General features: G+C 35.9%; 1 protein-coding gene across 3 annotated transcripts in view; it reads left to right on the top strand.

The window, feature by feature from the left end:
- LOC107566655 (mitogen-activated protein kinase kinase kinase kinase 4-like) overlaps nt 1-16,964 on the top strand; it is a 107,365-nt gene that overhangs the window by 43,601 nt on the left and 46,800 nt on the right. For all 3 annotated transcript variants that reach the window (XM_016252156.1, XM_016252155.1, XM_016252154.1), the window contains exons 8-14: nt 3,092-3,146; nt 6,537-6,615; nt 10,421-10,596; nt 11,139-11,211; nt 11,346-11,556; nt 12,611-12,772; nt 12,850-12,936. In XM_016252156.1, the coding sequence (XP_016107642.1) occupies nt 3,092-3,146; nt 6,537-6,615; nt 10,421-10,596; nt 11,139-11,211; nt 11,346-11,556; nt 12,611-12,772; nt 12,850-12,936 (843 nt within the window). The remainder of the gene's footprint in view (nt 1-3,091; nt 3,147-6,536; nt 6,616-10,420; nt 10,597-11,138; nt 11,212-11,345; nt 11,557-12,610; nt 12,773-12,849; nt 12,937-16,964) is intronic.

Raw genomic sequence — 16,964 nt, 5'->3', positions numbered from 1 at the left:
CACAACAAATTAATAGGGAAAGAAAATATATTTCAATATTCCTATGAAATATTATATATTATTATGAAAATCTTGTCAATTATTACTCCCATTATTACACTTCTTTTTTCATTACATGTTGCCCCAAAAATACATTAATATACAAATTAGATTTAGTTTATAGATGCATTATATATAACAAGAAAACCTGTTTATGGCCATTTTACACACATTTTGCATGAAGAAAAATGGTATATCAAATCATTCTGTTATATCATAGTTGAGAATTATCTTTATACAAAGTTTGGTTTAAAAAAATAAAATCCTGAAAACTAAAAATGTATGGGTGATTTAAAAAAAAATCTATTGTTTTTGCCTATGCATGAGCATTCATGTCTTTTTCTTTTTTTAAAGAAATTTGAGTCCCGATGTCCTCTACCAAGGACGTAGCATATCTTATGAATTAAATATTATTATTATTTATTTATTTTTTTTACTTTTTTTTTAATGCGCTACATGAAAAAATACAAATTTTTTCCTAAAATGTTTTGCCGGGTCTTAAGAGGTTAAGTCGCTGGGGTATATTTGTAGCAATAGCCAAAAATACATTGCATGGGTCAAAATTATTGATTTTTCTTTTATGCCAAAAATCATTAGGATATCAAGTAAAGATCATGTTCCATGAAGGTATTTTGTAAATTTCCTACTGTAAATATATTAACTTAATTTTTGATTAGTAATATACATAGCTAAGAACTTCATTTGGACAACTTTAAAGGCGATTTTCTCAGTATTTAGATTTTTTTGCACCCTCAGATTCCAGATATTCAAATAGTTGTATCTCGGCCAAATATTGTCCTATCCTAACAAACCATACATCAATGGAAAGCTTATTTATTCAATAAATGCTTTCAGATGATGTATAAATCTCAATTTCGAAAAATGGACCCTTATGACTGGTTTTGTGGTCCAGGGTCACATTTCACAAAGCATTTTAGTGGTAAAACCAGCTCTTAAATCTGTGATCAGTTAGGGGTACTCAAGAGGACTCCTAAATCACTAAAGACCAAATCCTAAAATGGCCTGTTGCTGGCAATCAGCCTAATTTAGAAATGATAATTTCCCTTTAACTTAACTATGTCCTTCTTTTCATGTATAAGTTGGTCAAGAAGTTACAGCTGTTCTTGCTTCTAGTTTGGTTTGCTTTTACTATTGCAAAACATCTTACTATCAGCCATGATTGTACTAGTCTGTTAATTAAAAGGCTGCTTATATGCATAGGCACTAATTGTTTACAAGATGCAGAAATGTAAGAGGCTGACAATTAGCTGAACATATACTTGTTTAATTAGTGACTAAAGTGTGATTCGTTTGACTAGTGTGATTGCTTTGTACCGTGCCCGAATGCCATTCACTGAACCGTGCCCTGGCCCGTTTGAACAGGTGTGCTCGGGCGTGCTATGCATATATTGTGATTGCTAACTGTTCCGGAGCACGGAACAGCTACTAATTTTGTGTGTGCTACGGTCATCATTACGACAACAAACTTCTGCTATTACTACTCGGATAGTACACTTTGAAATTAATTTGAGTACATTTAGGTTTACAATGGGTCTGATTCTCAACTTGCTGATGAACAGTAATTGTTGTTTGCGAGTAAAGGTCCGCCGGTCACACTATACTTTTTTTTTCTCCATTGACTTCCATTCATATGCATGAGAACAAGAAAGAGCAGAAACAAAAGCTCATCATGTGAAGTTTTTTCACATTTCCAGAGTTCCAAAGTTCAAATTTGGTGTGACCAACAGAAGATCTATACGTCACAGCATGACCTTTAGCTAAATTAAAAGAACATAAATTTAAAATTGCAGCGCTGCAAGAAAGGGGAGCAGATTGTTTTTACGTCTTGGATTTATTATTATTTGTTATGTTGTTATGTGGTACCAGCAGCTATCACTCTGCAGCTCTCACCTGGTTGCCCACTGAAGCTAAGCAGGGATGAGCCTGGTCAGTACCTGGATGGTAGACCTCTTGGGAAAATGAGGTTGCAGCTGGAAGAGGTGCTAGTGAGGACAGTAGGGGGTGCTCACCCTGTGGTCTGTGTTGGTCCTAGTGCCCCAGTATAGTGACGGGGATGCTATACTGTCAAAAATCACCGTCCTTCGGATGAGACAATTAATCCGAGGTCCTGACTCTCTGTGGTCATAAAAAATCCCAGGATGTCTTTCGAAAAGAGTATGAGGAGATCCTCCCTCACAATGTAAAGCACTTTGAGTGCCTAGAAAAGCGCTATATAAATTAAACAAATAATTATTATTATTATTATTATTATTATTATGTGTTGAATTTAAGTTTTTAAAAAGATGCTGCAGAGTGTGATGTCATATCACAACTGTTGCTGCATCCAAAGAAGTTTTGCATGCTCAAAATGTGAAAGCTGCCAATTCCTCCATCAGCGTCATTTGCCTCCGTAATAATGTTCTGATACTTGCAACACAATTAAATGAAAATCCCTACCAGGCAACCGTGCTAAGTATAAATATGCACGTAAGCCTTGTTCAGACTGGCAGTCCAAATCTGATTTTTGTGCATATCCAAAGGGAATCCGATCATATTTAGCTAGTGTGAAAGCCAGTTTTTAAAAATACATAGTTTTTTCAAATACGTTTCAAGCTACATATGTGGTTTGAATTCCTACTCAAATCATGTATCTGTAATCAAATAAATTGAACTCTTACCTAAATTTCTTTTTCCAAACAAAGTGCTGCACAACTTTTCTGTTTACTGTTCAAATCAAAACATGGAGGAAAATTGGTTTTCTTTAAAAAACAACAAAAAAAGTATTTTAATAATTAATTATCACTTTGAGAAGTACATTCTACTGTACAATAGTAGTAATATAGAGTGTGTGCATGTGATATATGATGATAGTTAGTAGATAAAACTGTGGCATTCATTCATTTAGAGCTCAGACGCACAGACCATGCAAACTGCATATTTAAATATTCTTTTGCACTTTAATATTCATAATATTTCAATGTATAAACCCTAGTGTGCTGCTGCAATATTGAGACCCTTCTTTCTCTCTCTCTCCCTTTTTCCCTTTCTCCAGAGTGACCTGTGGTCATGTGGTATCACTGCTATAGAAATGGGTGAAGGAGCTCCTCGTAAGTATCCACACGTTTCCTGGTCTAGTCTGTCCTCTCAGTCATTGACTTAGTCGTTGAATTCCAGTACAAATGACTAATTACTCACCAAGACATCAGTTGACTAATAGTATAAGTGGTATTACATATAGTATAATGTTGTAATTTAAAGGTCACATATTTTACACCTTTCTGGAGTTTTATTTTAGGTTTTGATGTCCTTAAGAATATATATTTGCGGTATAAGTACCAAAAACCAGGCCCGTAACCAGCTATGAGGCCGCTGAAGTCCGGATCTCGGTAAATTTTTCATGTTCAAAAATAAAATGTGCTCTTTGAATGACTAATTTGCTGTTAAACTCCTCATATGAATGAATGCATGACATGTATAGTTCAGTTTAGACAGTTTGCAAGAATGTTTGAAAATGTTCGCTGCGAGACGCTTGCGGAGTGAACGAGGCTTGAGTGAGTTGTGAGTGAGGGTGCGGGCACAGCCTCTGTGTTGCCAGATCCAGCTATTATAAGCATTTTTGGACTTGTCTTTTCCACTTAATTTAACACTAGAAAGTTAATAAAGTAGGAAGTTGCCGTTTAGAGTCAGCGATATCTTTATCTTATTTGCAAAAATTGGAAATAATTTCAGTTTATTTTTATTTATTTTTAGTTTTTTGTTTGTTTTAGTATCAATAGCTGGCAACACTGCATCGCCGGCGCTTAAACTGAAAGCAATCAAAAAAGCCCATGGACAGGTTCGGTAAGGGAAACGCAAAAATTATCATGATATTATCTGTCATAAACATTATCAACGCTGTCAAAAACAGTAGCATTTAACACTAGTACACACAGATCTGTAGAACAAGTAGGTTACAGAATGAAATTAAATACGCAAAAACTAGCCATTAAGTATAGTTAAATTTTCACAAATCATGCTATAAACTTTCATAAGAACACTAGAAAAAGTTATTGTAGTTATGTATTGCTGCAATAAACAACTGATAAAATTATCCACCCTTAAATATAGTAAAGTATTAACAAATTTTGATGCAATAAATAGGGTATGATTTAAAAATAATCATCCCTTCAAAACAGAGAAAACATCTTTCACAAACATCTACATGTATGTCTCCTTTAAAGTGTTTATAGTGTATATGAGTTGTATTTGTAGGGGTTATTATAACACAAATCTTTAACCCCCCCCGGACCTCACTAATTTTCAAAGCCTGGGTACGGCCATGCCAAAGACCATCTCAATATATTTTTACAGCTGCTCTCTCAGGATCTCTGCTAAGAACGGGTAAATTTTGGCCCTCTCATGAGCCTCTCTTCTGATTGGCCTGTTGTTTTCTGAGTGACGCACTTCCAGGCCAACCACAGGTAACTAGGGTCATGTATGCTGTAGCCTGCTGTGGCTTGGTGATACTCACAAGTAAGGTAAATGGAAACACCGGTAATGATGGTCACTGCTGAAGGAAATGTTGTCCTCCGGCCTTACATGTTTGAGCCGAACTCAGACCCTGAATCGGCGACGACAAGGGCCAACCAACCACCTCCTCAAACGCGCGTACAACAGGATGTTTCAGAATGGTAATTAATGTCTATAATTTCAGATTATGCTGGCTTCATAATGTAAAATAAAATGTGTGAGAAGTTTACTTACGGGTTGCGTATTTGAGGTCGAACCCAACAATGAAGGGACTGCAGCATCTTTGATGAGTAGCTTCTTTGAAAAACCGGCATTGAACTGTGCCTGATTGACGAAGCAGTCACTTGTGAAATGTGCAGAACAGATGGTTAGGTTCGACCTAAATTGCTGTGTTATTTCTGAATAAATGAACATTAGCCACTGGTCTCTTATATTAATGTTGTTCGGAAGCCTGTGGAATGATGTAGTTTCCTGACATCCATCGACTGAACAGTGTTTTCTCGACATGTTTCCGTGTTGTTGTTACTCAGCAATGGCATGGACGCGATGTTGTCTGGTGGGACGGTGGGCAGTGCTCGGGGTGGTGACTGAAGTCAGTCACTGAGTAGGTCTGACGTCACATTTTTACATAAGTCACAACTGCTCGTGAAAAGGCACAGCTACTTTATGCAGGCTGTGTGCATTTGACTGTGGATTGACTATTTTGAAACTTAGGGTTAGGGTTAGTTATGAAAAAAAGCTTTTGACAATATGGGACCTTTAACAGTATGACGGTATATATTGTGACAATGGTATAAAGGGTCTATTGCTAGAGATTTTGCTATATCGTTTATTTCTTATGTAAATGTATCTGCATAGCACAGTGCTACTAAAGTTACACGTAAAGAAACATGCATGAATGAGAAAATAAAGAGCAGGACGTGCTTGAGCTTAAAGTTTGCTTGTATCTTTTTGATTGAGATTTTTGATTTGTAATTTTGTTCTATTGTATTTGTCCTATTGTTTGTAATTTACTACGTAGTTCTTATTTTTAAAAATAAAATAATAATATTGAAATGTATACACTGAACAAAATTATAAACGCAACACTTGTTTTTGCCCCCATTTTTCATGAGCTGAACTCAAAAGATCTAAGACTTTTTCTATGTACACAAAAGGCCTATTTCTCTCAAATATTGTTCACAAATCTGTCTAAATCTGTGTTAGTGGGCACTTCTCCTTTGCCGAGATAATCCATCCACCTCACAGGTGTGACATATCAAGATGCTGATTAGACAGCATGATTATTGCACAGGTGTGCCTTATGGCCACAATAAAAGGCCACTCTAAAATCAGTGTACATTGTTATTGTAAAAAACTTACAGTAGACAAACACTCCATAAAACAGTTTTGAAAGTTGCTATGAAAATTACATGATCTAGGACCATTATGCAGTGCATGCCATCCTTCACAGTCTTGTTTACATCCTTGTTATATTCAATATGGTGTCTAACCTGACTAAGGTCTAGAAGCACATAAGGGCAGCATGAAAGTATTCCATATGCCTCCAGTGGTTTAATCTGTTTTCTGAAGCAATCCAATTGCTTTTTTGTCACTGGCTTTCATACGTAAACTATACGAGTTCACTCTGTTGCAGGTGTGATTATCCATCCCTTTATCAGTGATTAATTTTCAGTGAAAGTAGCAGCAGAATGGAGATCAGCCACAGATAAAGTGGTGTATGCGAGGATGGCCTATGACCTATCCTGTAAAAAAAAAAAAAAAAGAATGTAATCTTATCTAGTGATCTTATTTTTACAAAAAAAAAAAGTATACTGTTACATCTTTATTAAATGTGTCTGTTACAATTACCTTTTTTGTATTCTGAATGCACTGGTTCAAGTTTTCTGTTTCTCCCCAAGTCTGGCTAAAGCTACACTTAAGTGTGTTTATTTTTGTTATGCTGATGGGCTAATTTTTATTATCTTTTCCCCTGTCTCTTTCTGCAGCTCTGTGTGACATGCATCCAATGCGTGCCCTTTTCCTCATTCCCAGAAATCCTCCTCCACGGCTCAAATCAAAGAAATGGTGAGTCGATGTCCTGAGATTTCTTCTCCATATTTGGCTTTTTTATTTATTTTTACTATTTTTGATACATAAATTCCTCAGTCACACTCGTAACAGAAGAGCCATGATGTCAGATATTACTGGTGATATTATTGGTGATGTCAGATATTACCAAGATTTTTCTGTCACAAAAACCTCTTTTGTAATCCTTCTGTTTTATAATCGCGAAGCCCATTATTCATTTCTTTTTTTGTGTGCAATATTTTCAAGGTAAAATGTGAGTGACACTAAAAGAGCAGATGAATGTGAATCTGGCAGTGTTTTATAACACTGGTTGTTGTACATCAGGGGTGTCAAACTCAATTCCTGGAGGGTCGGAGCCCTGCAGATTTTAGATTCAACCCTAATTAAACACACCCGATCCAACTAATCAAGTCCTTCAGGTATATTTGAAAACTACATGGTATGTGAATTGGAGCAGGATTGGAACAAAACTCTGCAGGGCTCCGGCCCTCCAGGAATTGAGTTTGACACCTCTGTTGTACATAAAGCTGCTGGTCTGAAATGAAATATCTGGTGAGTGGCACTAAAACAATAATGCTCTATCGAATTTGAAAGTCGTGTACCACCTACACTATAGCCTACCCTTAACCTAGCCGATAGCATGAACAAAAACAAACATTAGATAAAAACGCTTTTGCTGAAACAACCATGCCATTTTATTTTGCTTCTACAAGTCTTTGAGCTCTTTTATCAAGACTAGGGGTCGACAGATGTGTTTTTCAAGGCCGATGCCGATTATTACAGATCAAGTAGACGATAACCGATATTTTGAACCGATATATATGTCTGGTGTAAAAATGAAAATTAATGTAAAAATAAAGAATAACAAGGGCTCTGACAAAAACTGCCTCCCCTGGTGTTGGTTGAGTGTAGTACTCCCACAGTAAACTCTTTATTTTAAAGCGTTAAACTCTTTATTTTTGGCAAACAAAGGGTTTATTATTAAAATTAAAACATGGAAGAAATAGCGTATTGTGTGATTCTTTTAAACAAACGTTGTAATAATTGTTGTAGTAGTCAGGGGTTAAAGCAAAAAAAAAAACCTCGGCCAAACTCCATTCCACAGCCATACCTGTCACACACCCAGTTTAAGAGCAGTTTTTTTCTTCTTGTAATTAGGAGCGCTTGTCCTCCTAATTAAAAAATTTAGGAGCACCTTCTGATCAATAATCAAACATTCTGATCAAAAATTTGTCTTCCTAATACGAGGTGACATTTGACTCAGTGACTTACAGGAATATTTTCTTTTTACCTTTGTAATGGCATCCTTTTCATCTGTCAAATTCAAAATTTATGTTTATAAGCTTTTTAAAATGTCTATTAAAATCAAAATAATAAGAAGTAGAATAAGACAAATAAGTTACCAATCATATGAAATTAGTATTAATAAAAAATCTATTTGTACTACAGAGGTGGCAAAAAAAGAACACAAAAGTGGCTTGTAGGTACGTTTTCAGACGTTTAATGAAGCTCAGAGGTAATTAAATTCATAAATTCATGTGGAGATTAATGTTTTAAATATAAAATTTTTAATACAGAAATATTAAATGATTTAAATAACTGAAATTATACCTAAAAATGAAACCGAAACCACCAGCTGGTGGCGGCAAGTCAATGATTTTATCACTGAATCATTCATTCAATTGATTCGTATCAGGATTGATTCAGGATTATTGATTCAGGAATGGCGCAAGTGACTGTCTTTATGAATGGGTAATCATGAATCACTGACTCACTAGATTCGTTCAAAAACGCACTCATTCATGAATGAAACACCGCTGTGTTTGCTTTTAGAGATGCGCAGCGGCTGAACTGTACTTTATTTGGAACTATTTTCGTTGATGAAACAGAGCAAAATCAGGCAGTACTTGTTTATTGAACTGTTGTATTAAATCAATATCACATTTGCAAACTCCTTTAATAATTATTCAAATCTGTCACTCTCCTTATCGCGATCTGTGGGCGCACAGAAAATGAGAGCGTGCGAGTGAGTTCTCAAGACGCAAAAGCACGTGCAAATGATAAACTAGGAACCTGCAGGAATGAGTAGAATTATTATTATTAATAGCCGCAATCCCGTGCCGAAATTCAAGACCTGCTCTGCGTTTTCTGCTAATAACCTGACTGTGAATGATGCGAGCAGCGTTATGTTGTCAGTGAGAAACTGCAGCTGTGGCGGGCAGGATTTTTGGTGTGCTGGTGTTCTGACAAATAATGCTACCTATCAGATTATGCTTCCAACAAATCGGCAGAACACCGGCAGAACAACAACAATGTGCTACATGTTTCTTTTCCCCTCATTTTTTTTTTTCAATAGATGGAAATCCATCGTAGTGATGGAAAACTTTCATCCCTGAGTAGTATTATGTATATCATACTGCACCACAGTAATATATTTCTGATAATTTCAAGCTAACCCGAATTTATATTTTGACGGGTTGCCATGAGGAACTTGTTTCTGTAGGTCTATGTAAATGATATGACGATAGTTTTACTCCAATGAAACTGTCAAATGCTCATGAAGTGACTCTTAGAGAGAGTCAGAGCAGTTCTGGAGATGTTGTTCATGTATTTATGTCCTCATGTAGTGAGATGACAGAAGCTGAAATCACCGCGAGCGTCGCACACTTTGTATGTGTAGAAAACAAAACCGCTGGTCTGTGCCATTTACATACACAGAGACAAGCAGAACATGCTGGATCCATATTTAAACAGTATTTTTGCGGCTGAATATTTACAGATACTAGTCCATATTGCGACTTTATTTAAGTGTACTGACCTACTTTTGATTAATTCATCCAAACTTTGACAAATTCCGTGACATTCCGCGTCATACAGTAAACTCCATTTATATGACTGGATTCCGCATCGCGGAAATCATAGATAATATTGAGGTGTTTTGCAACTTCAGTGTAACGTTAGTGGATTGGGATCTATTGCAACTTAAGCAATGTCTGGTGGTGGGCGGAGACTGCTTTAGGCCACAGAGTGGTGAGTTCTGACAGGCTGCATCAGAGCCAAATAGCGCATTTCAAAATTAAGTCATTTTATCGGCAAATCGGTTTTGAAAATTACCGATACCGATAATCATAAAAATGCTTAACATCGGCGCCAATAATCGGCCAGGCCGATAATCGGTCGACCCCTAATCAAGACTAATGTTTCACAGGAAGTTTACAATGGGCAAGTTTATGTCGTCAGCCTTATATGTTGAGCTAATGAGATGCCAACATCAAAATGTGTTCATGCACTATGGTAAAAGTGTTTTCAGGGCATAGCATTGTATTGTTCAAGGAACCGTGCAAAAATGAGCCTTTATTAGTTAAGAATCCCTTTAATCTTTTGGTTGTCCAAATTAAAGGGTAAGATCACTGATTTTCAGTCAGCTTTGTATTGTTCCAGTGTCGGCAGTATAAGTAAATGAACAATGTGCATAATTTGTCTTTGTTACCTCCACCCAGATATTCCTGTTTATTTGTCAACAAAAGTCTGCTAGATGATGTAAAATGCCACAGTTTACAGGGCTTTTGTTGAAACTGCAGATTGTACTTCTGAATTTTTGTATCTCTGCACTCAGACAGTCTGATCGAGCCCAGTGCATTATGGGTGTTGAAGTTTTCCTACCGATTTTCCCCACAGCCCTTTTTCTCGGATTTCTTTAGTTGTGTAGTGCCGATTAATAAAAAATTGCCTTTAATGAATTACCCCTTTAACAGACCAGTCTCTGCTTTTCTCTGTAATCTTCTATTCCCATTTTCCATAGGTCCAAGAAATTCTTCAGCTTCATTGAAACCTGCCTGGTGAAGAATTACAACCATCGCCCCTCTACAGAGCAACTGTTGAAACATCCTTTCATTAGAGACCAACCTAACGAGAGACATGTCCGCATCCAGCTCAAAGACCACATTGACCGCACTCGTAAGAAGAGAGGAGAGAGAGGTTAGACACTTTAATACAGGGATTCTTAACAGGATATGTTTTTTAAAATAGTAAAACAATTTTTAGTGCGGTGAAAGTGTTTCCTGAAAGTGCTGGATTGATATCAATTTCTTGATTTTTAGGCTTAATTTTGATGAACCAAGATAAATCGACTTAAATCCCAAAACTGATCTTTAAGTCTGTGCAGTTTTCAGTTGATGTGTGAACAAAACTTCACTAAACATTATTTGTAGTGCCTGCAATCCAATAATCACAATAAGCTTTGCACAAAAAGCTTCTTTCTGTTGCTCATACGTGCATGCATCTTTGGATCAGACTGCGTAAACCTTGTTAATTAGCATTGGTTGTAAAACACATAGGCAATACCAATACCACTGTATATAATGTGGTACAAATACATATAAAGGTTGCCAACTCAGTGTAATTATGTTATCAGATTTTTGTGGTGTTTTATTTCACTTTGTAAAGCTGAGTTAACAGAATTTTGCAGGAGTTTTTTTTAAAGCAAATTTAAAATTTATGAGATTAATTTCTCCTTTCAGATGAGACCGAATATGAGTACAGTGGAAGTGAAGAAGAGGGAGAAGAGGCACAAGAGCAGGAAGGAGAGCCCAGGTATCACAAAACTGGCCCAAAAATTTTTTTTGTTCCAAAGTAACACATACTTGGCTTCAGATGTATCTTGAAACTTTCAGCGTATTCCTGGGTGGTTTGTCGCAAGTCTTACTGATGTGTCCCCTCACCCTCAGTTCTATAGTGAATGTGCCTGGTGAATCTACTCTGCGACGTGACTTCATTCGGCTGCAGCAGGAGAATAAAGAGCGTTCAGAGGCACTGAGGAGACAACAGCTCCTCCAGGAACAGCAACTCAGAGAACAAGAGGAATATAAGCGCCAGTTATTGGCTGAGAGACAGAAACGCATTGAACAGCAGAAGGAGCAAAGAAGACGACTTGAGGAGGTTGGTCTCCAATATAAATATTGTGATTTTTGTCTTAATCTGGCTTATACTGTTCTGCATGAATGTGTGTGTGATTATGAGTGATTTTGGAGAAAATGGAAGTGTAGGCGGTTGCGGTGGCATCAAACAACAATACTTTTACATTGTAATGCTCACCCTTATCGGAAGAGGTTACAATTATTAAATGGGGTTCGATTACACTGTGTGAGGTAAAATAAGTGTTTTAAAAGATAAGACAAATGACAAAAGTAGAATGAATAAGTAGTGTATTTAATCCGAGATGAGTGAGATACTGGAATGGTAAGTCCTAAAATAACTCCACAATCCAGTGAGTGCAGTGTTGTTTGGTCAATGAATGAACCTGATTGTTTGACATGAACATTTAAAGACATACACGCATTAAAATGATTAAGAGGATTAAAATGGCTAAGACGCATGTAAAACCATTAAAACTCAAATATAGATATAAAACCATCTTAATATATATTGAACGGTAAAAACATGTTTCTTTGTGTGACAGTGTCACAACATGTGCTGACATATCTTAAACTTTTTTTTGAGGAATTCTGTTTATAATATTGAGTTTGTTCTTAGTGGTCCTGTGCTGCCTATTAATTCAGTTGATTTTAGTATGTCTATACTGGTTAGTGTTGATTGAGTGAACACCACTTAAGTTTAAATGTATAATGATCATAATGCAAGGCAAGCACATTACATGTACTGTATATGACATTTTAGCGGCATTCAGTATGGGATTTGACTGTTTGATGCATAGATAAAGTAGACAATTTCAGATAGATTGCTTATACAGATTTTTACAGGTGTTTGTATCCTGGGGGTTTGTAAGATTAGTAGACTAATAAGTTACAAAATTTTGTTGACATGTTACTCAAATTAGTTGTCACACACATCCCTGTTGTAAACATGAATTTGCAAAGCCCAAAGTAATCAAACTGTCCCCAGAAAAAATAAGAAAAACATGCACAGATTCAGTATTTTCGTTTGGACAACATTCGGTGTAAAAATATGGAAAAAAAGACTCAACTTCTCACAGCAACAAAGACGGGAGCGTGAGATGAGACGGCAGCAGGAGCGGGAGCAGAGACGCAGGGAACAGGAGGACAAGAGACACAAAGAGGAAATGGAACTTAGACGTAAAGAGGAAGAAGAGCGTAGGAGAGCCGAGGAGGAAAAGAGAAGGATTGACCTTGAACAGGTTACTTTATTAGATATCTCACGTTTATAATAACATAGAACTTAAGCTAAACACTTGTTTGACTGTTTGTTTTACAGCAGTTTATCCACCGGCAGCTCGAGGAGGAGCAAAGACATCTTGAAATCCTTCAGCAACAGCTGCTGCAGGAGCAGGCCAAACTACTGGTATTAAATCACTTTGTTTCAGTTGTTTCATTGTTTCAGTCCTTCAGGGGGCATGCTCAGGGTAATGCTGGTTAATGCATGATGATTAAAATCGTGAAATGGCCTTAAGCAATTAATCAAATAAACTGAAAAAGTTATATTTTCTAATACATCATTAGAAACGGAATGGACATACGAGAGCACTGTACTAGCTCGCGGCGCCATCTGATAAAAGACAGATAAAAGGGTTCAAATGGTTCAATTCACCAAATGCGAATAGAATCAGCGCTGAAACATGTTACTCGCCCGGTAACTTTATAAATGGTGGTGAGAATTTGAGATTGCTTAGTACTATCATAAAATTTGCAACGGTTGTGATGTAATTATATAAATATAGGCTATAGTGTGAAGCACTACACACACACAGAGCTTGACATACATGCTCAGGGCAAGTTCTGCAATCCTACTGTATGTGTACAGTATGTTCAGTTGGCTTGTCTGGGGCCAAATTTCTTTTTATTTTTGATGCATTTATATTTTTGACATGCATAAAACAATTTATTTTATTTGGATGAATTTGTTTGTCAGATTTACCGATTGTTATACTATCTCTAGTTCTTTCCTTAGTTTCAGGTAGCCAAAGCTAAGTTAAAGCTTCTGGTTTCAAAGCAGTTGGAGAGTTTTTGACTCTATCAATTTAGCACGAATTTGGCTATATTCCCCAACATCAGCTCTCACTATCTTTGATCACAGGCAGGTGATTTCGTCCAGGAATCGTAAAATCAAAATGCTTAAAAAAAAAAGAGTTTAGAGCATTCATCGGATCTTGCTCTTAGTATAATAATAATTTTATTTCATGTCATATTTGTGATTTTTTTTAAATGTAAAATGAGTTTTGAGCAATAGCTGTTCGTAATGTTCATATAGGCTATTCGTTATGAAAAAAAAATCGTTATCAAGAATAGCTTTATGAAGTTGTTTTAAAAAGTCTTTATAACAAATTTTAAGTAAAAGTTAATAAAATTTAATAAAAAAATAATTCTTGATGATATATTTAAAATGAGAGAAAATCACTGACATATTTAGGCTGTTTTACTAAATATGTTTTACGAATAAAAACATTTAACTTGCAATGTTAACTTATGAAATAAAATAAAGACAAGAAATAAATCACAACAAGATGTGTAATCAAGAAAAATATTTGACAATTACAAAATGAACCTTTGATGTTTGACAGTGAACGCAAAGCGATATAGCCTACAATCGCTGGCGTCGATTGTACGCATCACGTAATTTATGCAGAAACAACAACATTCTAATTTCTGATTGGCTGATAGGTGGCATTTAACTCTGTATAACTTGAGACAGCTATGAACTTTAATTGTCCATTAATTGTATATAGCGGGACATGTTATCCCTTACTTCTCCGTGTGAGAAATACAAGGTGAGAGTGTGTGAACTGGTTGAAATGCGTGTGTCTCACGGTGAATGCGTGAGACTTGAGAGCCCTGCAATACTGTTTTCAGTTTCGATTCACTGCTGTTAGAGTCGCTTTCATTTGCATTTGGGAACACAGCATTCATCATTAGAATAGTTTATAAATCTGTTGTTGTTTACAAAGAGAAGTTTCAGTGTTACATGATCCTTCAGAAATCATTCTAATATGCAGATTTGCTGCTCAAGAAACATTTACTATTTATTGTTATCAATGTTAAAAACTGTTTTTGCTGCTTAACATTTTTGTGCACAAACATTTGTGGTAAGATTAAAAAACATTTTTTTTATTCATCATACATTAAAGTGATAAAGTGAGTGAAGATATTTAAAATGTTACAAAGGATTTATATTTAATAAATGTAATAAATATATTTGATAAATTTGAACTTTCTATTTATCGAAGAATCCTGAAAAATAAAATGTATCACCATTTCCACACAAACGATGAAGCAGCACAACTGTTTTCAACTGATGATGATCAGAAATGTTTCTTGAGCATCAAATCAAATTGTAGTGATTTTTAAATAAGTGCTGGGGGTGTGGCTTTGGAGCATGGTCAGATTTTCCTGATTGTTTTGTCTCTAGCTGATCACATGCCTGAATATAAGACTGTTGGATTTGTATAGATTTAGGATAAAATCAAAGAGTTAAAGTTTTCTATAATTTATGCATGCTGAGGCCACACATACTTCAGGTATTTTTCCACATGGTCAGCTATTGTTATTAAGAGACAATTATGAAGACTAGAGGATATACTGTGTATAGCCAGTAGTAAAATAAGTTGTGTTTTGACATCTTGGAAAAAAACCTTGGTAGCTTGGTCTGAATTTTTAAATACTCCTCCAAGGGATTCGTGCAATTTACACCCAACTTCAACATTATACTAATACACTGAGATGATAAATCTGGAATGGTCTTGCCATGGTAACTTATTAAATCAATGACAAAAAATGAAAACAGGAAGAGGCTCATAAAAGTTTATTCTGTGATTTAGATCAGGAATACATGGGTGGGTCTTGGTCATAGTGCCACCAGCTTGCAGCAATCAGTCAGAATGTGTCAATTACGCATACATTCACATACATTAATGAAATTCGGTAGGCCTACAAAAAGTCTGTTAGAGCTATAGTCGCAATCTGAGTTTTGTGGAGAAAATGTTTGTTTCGCAAAGGAAAAAGTATTTAGAGCACACGAAAATCAATTTTGCATTTAAAATAAGTTTTTGGATGTGTGCAGACCTTCTCTTTTGCGCGTGCAACGTTTCACTAGCTTGCTCCCTTGATGCCCGCCCTCGGTGCTCTCTAAATGCCAACAGCACGCTTGCTCAACACAACCCAGCGTTACAATATGCCATAATTCCAGCCAATCAGAGACGAGGCTGCTAAATTCTGATTGGATGCCTTGACAACCATTCACAACTTTTCTTGCATTATCACAACAGCAGAAGAGGAAAAATAGTGCATGCATAATTATTATGCAAGTTGATATTCTGATTATATTTTTTTCCAAGCACATTTTGCCAATTCCAAACAACATCAATTTTAATAACTACTATTAATCTTGTATTTAATCACTTATAATCTATATATTATTGTTCATGAAGGCTGGAAGTGAAAAACGCCTTATATTCAGGTGTGCATAATTATTAAGTAGGTTATCTTCGACAGATAAAATTTCGAGACGGACTAAAAATGAACTCCCAAAAATTACTGCCAGATTCTGGAAGATAAAACTATATATATATATATATATATATTAGTATAGAATAGTCAAGGGAGCAAGTATAAGTATAGAATCCTAAAAAAAGACCCTTAATAAGAATCACATACTGAAGTGTAGTACAATACTTGAAGACTGATTGCGTTTTTGTCAATGGGCTTTTTGTGTGGGGACAGTCCCTAATTTTAGCAAGCAAACAGTATAGGTATAGCTGGGCTAAACACTGGCCAAATGCCCCATGTTACAGATACAAAGTATTGTCTTCTTAATTTAACACATTTCACTGTAACTTCCACTACTGGTAGTTTCTCCATCATCCATTTTCTCTTTTCCCATGTCTAAAAACATGTTCTCAGGATAAACAGTCATTTTAACCATTTGATGTGGCATACTAGATTTCATCAGTCTCTGTACTGAGCTACACTTCAGTATGTGATTCTTATTAACTAGGGGTAATTTTTTAGGATTCTATACTTAACCTAAGTCTCTGAGAACCTGACACCTTGTACTTCTGGAGACCCCAGGTAGGTTGCAGTTCTGGAAAATGGTGGCGCTGGTTGCTTAGGTAGACTAAATGGTTCCTGGTGATTTCACACCTAATTCTTTACCTTAACTCCTAATTCTTTTGCAGTTAACATGCATCTTTTCTTCACATGTTTTTGAATGACCCTGCTGACCCACTGAGCATTTTGCTGTACAATGATTATACATTAACTTTGCAATTTCTAGTATTGTATTAGTTTTGAATATTTCTCATGGGCATTTAATAATTTTTGACTTTCAGTCTGAGTTAAATCTCTTTTTTGGCTCATTTTATCTAAAAGAAAATCTGC

Source organism: Sinocyclocheilus grahami, unplaced genomic scaffold (assembly GCF_001515645.1).
Source record: "Sinocyclocheilus grahami isolate Dianchi unplaced genomic scaffold, SAMN03320097.WGS_v1.1 scaffold1090.1, whole genome shotgun sequence".
NCBI lineage: Eukaryota > Metazoa > Chordata > Actinopteri > Cypriniformes > Cyprinidae > Sinocyclocheilus > Sinocyclocheilus grahami.
Note: the sequence above shows the minus strand (reverse complement) of the source record. Positions and strands in the feature narration are given on the sequence as shown.